Source organism: Malurus melanocephalus, unplaced genomic scaffold, assembly GCF_030028575.1.
Source record: "Malurus melanocephalus ecotype Western Australia unplaced genomic scaffold, MMel_1.1 scaffold_28, whole genome shotgun sequence".
NCBI lineage: Eukaryota > Metazoa > Chordata > Aves > Passeriformes > Maluridae > Malurus > Malurus melanocephalus.
The window spans coordinates 1066083-1073434 of record NW_026623260.1 but is presented as its reverse complement, the minus strand read 5'-3'; the positions used below and the strand labels follow the sequence as shown (position 1 = coordinate 1073434).

General features: G+C 58.3%; 1 protein-coding gene across 1 annotated transcript; it reads left to right on the top strand.

Annotated features, from left to right (window-relative positions):
• The first annotated feature begins 6 nt into the window (after positions 1 to 6).
• Positions 7 to 5739, top strand: LURAP1 (leucine rich adaptor protein 1). The gene is made up of 2 exons (XM_057390553.1): positions 7 to 242; positions 3197 to 5739. Exons 1-2 carry the CDS (start codon positions 33 to 35, stop codon positions 3884 to 3886), a joined length of 900 nt encoding a protein of 299 aa, XP_057246536.1. The 5' UTR covers positions 7 to 32; the 3' UTR covers positions 3887 to 5739.
• Positions 5740 to 7352: the final 1613 nt, after the last annotated feature.

Below are 7352 nucleotides of genomic sequence, written 5' to 3'. Positions count from 1 at the left end.
GGTGACAGCGCGGTCGCCACCGCCCCACCCGCATGGAGGGCGGCGGGGAGGCGCTGCCCGCGGACCTGCGGGACCTGGCGGGCAAGGTGGGACGGCGCCCGCCCGCCGTGCTGCTGCGGGGGCTGCGGGCCGACACCGCCTCCGCGCCGTTAGCGCCGCCCGCGCCGCCCGCGACACCCGCACCGGCCCGCGGTGCCCACCCGCCGCTCGCCGAACGCCTCCGGACGCTCCGCCTCGAGCTGGTGAGTGCCGCGGTACCGGGAGAGCCGCCGGCTGCCCCCCGGTAACTGACCGTCCTACCCCGCCGTCACCGCATCCCCCCGGGTAGCCGCCTGCCATCCCCGGTGACGGTCCCGAACAGTCCCCGCGCTCTGCCTGCGTTTTGGGGAACCCCCGCCGTGTTCCTCCGTGTACGGGTCAAACCCCCCGCTCGTAACCGTTCCCCGGTCTGTCTCTGTCCCGGCCCACGCAGGGGGGATCCCCCTGGGCCACCTCCGTCTTGCTCCCCTGGCCCCGCGCAGCCCCAGACTGCGGCTCCGGYGGGGATCGCGGTGTCCCGGGACCAGAATTTAGGGCAGGGACCTTCGCCAAGGGCATGGTGGTGGATATTCTCTCCCCCGGGTGTGACCCCCAGGGTGACAAGGCACAAGCATCGCTGGAAGCTTTCCCAGGGTTCGGTTCCTGCTGGGGCTTCTCGGGTGGCTCGTAAAGGGTTGTGCTGCGGTGGCAGCCTTTCCCGGGAACCGTGGGAGTGCCGATSGCAGCTTTCTCGCCTCCCTCTTTCGTGGAGGGAGCAAATACCGGCGATGCCTGCGGCTCCGGGAAACGTGGCGAGATTGGGCAACGGGTTCAAGTGCAGCTGGGGGAAGGGACTCTCCCACGCATGAACATGCCGGGCGGGTGGGAATGAGCATTGTTTCCATAGGGAAACAGGCTAAACACGCCCGCATCCCCTGGTGCCCCCGAGGGGGTTGGAGCACCACCCAGCCTGAGCCCTCCACTTTGGCTGATTCAATATTCCCATCGGTGCAAGAGCTTTCATCCTCCCTTCTGCTTTATTCCTCCCTCCGTGCCGGCTTCCAGGCTGCACCCTGACCGGAGGAGAAAGGTCTCTGGGGCAGTGTGGTGTTTGCCCTGCCCAGGTACGAGCAAGCTCAGCCTATGGCCAGCAAGGCCTGGCTTGGCCCGGGCATTATTCACCTTGGCTCAGGAAGTCATTTCCTTGCCCTGCCCTGGCTCTTTTTGCTGGCCAGTGAAGAAGCAGGGACACTTCACACCCAGATCAGCAGYTTGGGATTGGGACCCAGGTGCCAAAACCCAGCACGGAGCTTCCCTCATCTCTCCATCCTCAGGAACAAAAACCTGAATATCCCCTCGACCCGAGCYCGAGCAGCAGGAAACCAGCAAACCCCATGCTCAGAGGATAAGCTGGCCTGGGAGTGGGCGGTGGGAGGAGAATTTAGCAAATTCCCACTCTCGCCTCCTGATCGGAGGAGGAAGATTTATCCCTAGAGCTAGATATCTTGAGAGGAGAAAGCGCCTGGGGTTTCTTGCACGCTGGGGAGGGGAGCAGGGCTTTATGTGGCCCTGGAGAGCATGAGGAGGAGTGTGACAGTCCCCTGTACGGCTGTCCTTGGTGCGAGGTCGTGCAGTGAACTTCAGAGCATCTGGAGGAGTATAGAGAGCAGCCTGTGCTGGGTCTCCTCCCACAATAACCTTGACTTACTGGAGGGGGGGTTCTTGGAGTGCAATGGGGAGGTCAGGCTGGCCTGAGCTAGCAGCAAATTGGTGGCAAACTCCTTCCAGCAAACAGTATGGAAAGCAGGGGTTGTTATCCCATCCTCTGCTTTTGGGGTGGCTCCCCTAGCACCTCTATCAGCTGCAGTTCTGCACGAGGCAGACGAAAATGGGGAACCCCCCACCAGGGGTTTCCAGCCCTCCTCCTCCCTCGTCGTCTCCCTGCCAAGGCCAGATGCTTTAGGAGTGCGTGCAGAAAAGTCCATTGTAGGCAGTTTTTTAAATAACTTGCCTAGAAAGGAAATTTCTGCACTTGGAAGCTGGCTCCTGCCCCAATCCGGGCACATCACTGCTATTTTTTATTTAAATCCAGCTTGAGGAGCGTGGGGAGCRGGGTGGGGAGGGCTGGTGTTGGATCTTTACAAATCTTTGGCCCTTTTTTKTGTGTTGTCTGGAGTGAGAGGTGTCACGTGCCGAAATCCTGGCTGGAGTTTTCCCAGGCTCCTTCCTCGGATGCTTCTGTTGCTGTGCCGGCTGTGAGACCAGAGACAGGGCTCTCAGGAGACTGTGGGGTCACCCGTGGGCGGGCCAGTGACTCCCAGGGTACCGCATACCGAGGATTGGGAGCTGTGCTTAAAAATKATCCCAGGGGATGGCGTGGATTTCTGTCACAGCTCACTGATGCTGGGCACGGGTTGTGTTTGTGAAGGAGGCTGTGGGCATCTGCTGCCTGTGCCTGCCCTGCATTGGGTTTTTTTCTCCTTTTCCCCCCACATTGTGGGTTTATTTCCTTTCCTGGCAAAAATATTTGCGTCCTGTGTAGGGGAAATCCAGTGGCTTTTGGCGGCCAGGATCACGCAGACAGGAATGTCTTGGCACACRGGGCTTTCCATTAGGAAAACAGATGTTTCTGCAGCAACTGAGGCTTGCAAAGAGCTTCCCCYGGCTTGGAGGGGCAGGAGTCAGTGAAGAGTGCTGTGATCAGTAATGCCTGTCCTTCTCATCCTCCCATTTTGGGAGGGATTTGGGTCTCCAAACCTTGCCATGTGACATTGTCACCAGACTTGGTTCAGACCCTAGAAAGAGAGAAGTAAAGGCATGAAGGGACCAGCCTGAGTGATGCCTGATCCTCTTGCCCTGCCAGCAGCCTCCCAGATCTTGGAGGATGCTGTGGGATCAGATCCAGTACCTCCAGTTCCTTGCTTACTCATTGTTCCCATAGGAGACAACAACATAAGTGCCCTGGATTTATTTCCCTGAGGGGGTTGGTGGCTGGTGGGAACCACAAGTTGTTGGTCCCCAGGTCTTGGACAGGGTCCCCTGGGATGGTTCCCTGCAGGGTGTTCCTCCATATGGTGCTCTTCATCGGGCCACTATGGTGACATCCAGCCAGGCTGGGCTGGGCCATGGGACCCTTGGGTCACCTCACTCCCCTGTGCTCTCTTCTGTCTCCCCCCAGGCTTACCTTCGAGCGGTGGATGTGAAGATCCTGCAGCAGCTGGTGGTGGTCAACGAGGGCATCGAGGCGGTCAAGTGGCTGCTGGAGGAGCGGAGCACCCTGACCAGCCGCTGCAGCAGCCTGGCCAGCAGCCAGTACAGCCTGGTGGAGAGCCAGGAGGCATCACGGCGGGGCAGCTGGGACAGCCTGCAGGACCCCAACGACCGGCTGGACAGCATCTCCGTCGGCAGCTACCTGGACACCTTGGCYGATGACATGGACGAGTATTCCCAGAACGCCGCYGAMACTGCCGCTGCGTCCGCGACGGGCMGAGCCCTGGCCAGGGCAGAGCAGGATTGGGCCAGGATCGACCCTGAGAGGGGTCTGCCAAAGCAAGAGAAGGACAAAGAGGAGCACGAGTGGCCCCACGTGGACCTCTCCCCGCCTGGGCTGCCCCAGGATCGCCGGTTTGCTAAGGAGCCCCAGGTGGCCAATGGGTTTTTGGGCCAGCAGTCCCCCTCTCTGGAGCCAGACAGAGACACCAAATCACCACCGGGGGCCAGGGAGAGGCCGGGGAAGGGGAATCCGGATGGAAAGGCTTGGAAAGCTGAGGCTGACCTTGAGAACTGCAAACTCAACAGCAAACTGCACCTGGAGTACGATGCCCACTGGCGCTGGCTCCAGTCACAGGATGATGTGACATTCTTATAGCCCGTGGCTTYGCCTTCCCAGTCCAGCTCTCCCAGCTGCCCACTCTGCTTCACTTGTCTGTGCTTGGGAGATTTGGGGTGGCTGGAGAGGGGGGCCAGGCTGGCTTGGTGGTGTTGCACTGTTCCTCTGATTGCCCCAGCAGCCATAAGGGACTGGGTGCCTGCCCTGCAGCACATTTCTGGGAGAGGTGGGATGGGGTGGGTCTTGACAGATTTAATCCTTTGCTCTAGGGTGGTGCTTGCACCACTCCTCATTGTCCTTGATGTTGGTGGTGGGAAAACRTGGGACAGTGGGATTCCTGGGATCTCTCCCTGTAATGCTCAGTTTCCTGTGTGCAAAAACTGGGGATCCTTCCCCCAAAAATGACTACCCAGAGAGGATGGGGGACACTGCTATGCATCCACTGCTCAGTGGCACCAGCATGCTCAGTGTGGGGCAGGACCATCGGCAGGGCACCCCTGTTGGATCTGCTCATTTCCTTCATTGTCTTCAAGGCCAGTGTCCATCCAGGACAGGGCTGACCTGGGGTGTGGCCCCAGCACGTGGTGGATGCTAAAACCCCTTCCCTGGGGGTGCAGCCCTGCCTGGATCAAATGCCTGTGAAGCCAGTCTGAGGCGGGGCTGGGGAGCCTTTGTCCTGCAGAGGAAGGATGATGGTGCAGGCTTTCCAACGTGATGAAACGAGAACAACGAAGCACTGGGTGGGAAATGGAAATCCAGTTCTCTTGTTCCTGGGCTGTCTTCCACCCTGAGAGCAGTCCTGCAGAATCTCTGGGATGTGGCAGCACACAGACAGCCCAGCAGAGCCTGCAGGGCTCAGACTCGGAGAGGCTCCTGCTCTCCCCTGACACAGTGGGATGATGGTGAAGGCCGGGTTTCTCTCTGTGTATCATGGGTGCTGCCAGGCCTCTGCCTCCTACCAGCAACCCGAAACATCTCTGTCAGGGTGGATTTGCAGTGACTCTGCTCTGGAGACATCTCCTCTGTCTTTTTAGCCTTGGCTTCTGCCCGTGCCTTTTGCTGTCCCCACCACGCATGTCCTTCACTGGCTYGTAGAGCATGGCTTGCAGCTGGGGCTGTGTGAGAGCTTGGGCAAGACCTGCTGCCTCCAGATGATGCAGGGARGAACCTGAGCATCATTCAAGGAGCCATGCTCTTCCACATTTGTGGATAAGCCTGGAGTGTGCTGACTTCAGAGCCCATGGGTGCACGTGTCCCCAGCCGAGCACAGTGACAATATTGCTCTCGCCATCGTGCCGTTGTTCCCTTGCCTGCATGGTCACAGCTTGGATCTCTCCTTGCTGGGATGGTAGGAGTGAGGACATTGCCTTGTGATGTCAGTGGGAAGCTTAGAGAGAGGGAAGTGACTGGCTGTGACTTTCCAGATGTTGGGAAGGTGTTTGGGGGCACAGTGGGTTCAGCTTGGTGTCTCTGAAACAGTACCTTCAGTGGGAATTACCCTCTGTTCTGAGAGCCCTGAGCACTGCAGATCCTCAGGACTTCCCTGGATGGAAGTGGAGGGCAGGACAGTACCCAAGATTCTGGAACCTGCTGAGGACCTGGGGAAATCCCAGCACCCTGGGACTGGGTTGCCCTGTGCAAGAATCCACCTGGCTGCCCTGGAGCAGCTGTGCCTGCCTTGCCATGGCCTGCGAGCAGCTTGTGGCTCCCTGTGTGCGCTGACACTGAGCCACCATGTCCCCAAGGCTGGCTGTCCCCTGCTTTCCTGCTAACCCTGCATGCAATGAATCASCTGAGGGTCCCTGGGGGAGACAGGGTAATTCCTTTGGCGCTGTTAAAATCATTTTCAGCAAAAAATAGCTGGCTTAATAAACGTTGGTGTTTCTCCCAGGCCCCGCTGTCGGTGCTTTGCTGAGCTTACCGGTGTTTCCAGGGGAAGGGGAGAAGCTCTGGGATGGAATGCCCTGGAGCCTCTGGGAGCCCTGCAGAAGGGCAGGTTAAGGGCTCCAGCCCTGAAACAGGCACAGRCCGAGTGTTTGGGGCTCAGTCCCTTCTCACATTAGTGAGGTGGCACTTTAAAGTCACTTTTTTGGCACATTAAAGTAATTTTTTCTGACGTAGCTGGGCACCACTGCACATCTGCTGGGAGCAAGGGTGACTGTATCAGTCTCAGCTGAACTGTGTGTCAAACAGCAGCTTCACCCTTCCTGCCCCACTTTTCCAAGGAAGATCATTTTAGGTGTTTGCCAGCCCTGGTAGCTGTGCTGGAATCTTTGCTCCCCGTGCTGTGCAGTGGCAGCTTTGGCTCCCGTGGCTTTCTCCACCCAGGAGGTGCAGCATGGGTCTGGTGTAGAGCAGAGCCTCCTCCAGCCCAGCCAGGGTGGGAGCAGCACAGCTCTGCTATCAGCCTGCTGGGATTTATTCCTGGGTGGATCCCTTTAAAACCGCTAGAGCCGGTGCTCATGCAAACATCAGCTTTTCCAAAGCAAACGCAATCGGCTTATCCAGCCCTGCCATCCCAGCCTCAGCATCCCTTCCGGCTCACGGCTTCCACATCGTGAGCTTTTGCAAACGGGGAATTGGATGCTGGAGCTGGCAGGACTCAGCAGGATTTCCCCAGTTTCTGCTGGGCTGGGGTGAAAAATAGAATCGTGAAGAAAACCTTAGATGAGGTTGCCCTGCCTAATTCTCTTCCAAATCTAGCCCTCAGCAGCTGGACAGCCCTTCACTGCAGAACTTTCACTGGGGCTCCCCTGGGTGTGGACTCTTCATCAGCCCAAGGTGCCCACAGCCCCAAAATCTGTGTATCCCCCAAATCCAATCCCTTGGAGCTGGAGGGATGAGTGGGACCTCATGGCTTTCTCCCTGCTCTGTCTCTGGGCTCCGTTAGTGAGGGATCACCCACCTTTGGGCAGAGCCAACCTGTCCCAAACCTCCCCAGGGAATACCCCAGGGACCTGTGTCTGCTGAAAGGTGGGTGCAGCAGTGGGGTGCAGAGCACCCACGGGTGGCAAGCAGCTCACAGCACGGACCCACAGCCTCCCCCCTGGTCTGCCTGGCCCTGACCCTGCCTGCTGCTGCCCTTGAGCTGCTCTTGGGCTGTTTAATGCCGGTATCAGGTAAGAAAACAAGCAGATAAAGCAGGCGGGATCCCAGCCGTGCCAGAAAACACCCACCYCTGTTACAATAAAAACAGCAGCAAGCCAATTCTTTTTTTCCAGATATACACAGAGATTAGGCTGCCTTAACGAGGCAGTAAAAGACTTCAATAGCTCTCCTTGCTTGTTATTAAAATGTCCCCTGGGCTTTCCCTTCCCTGCATGCAGCTCAGCTCCGAAAGGGCCTGTCCCCAGAGCAATGCAGCCATTTCAGCGATTTCTGTAAGTTCCTGCGTGGAGGAAGCATGAAAATACCCTTTTCCCAGGGGGAAAAGAGCATGGTCCCCATGGCCAGAAGAGAGGTGGCCAAACTCAACAGCCTTTGGCAGCCCTGTGACCCCACAGCA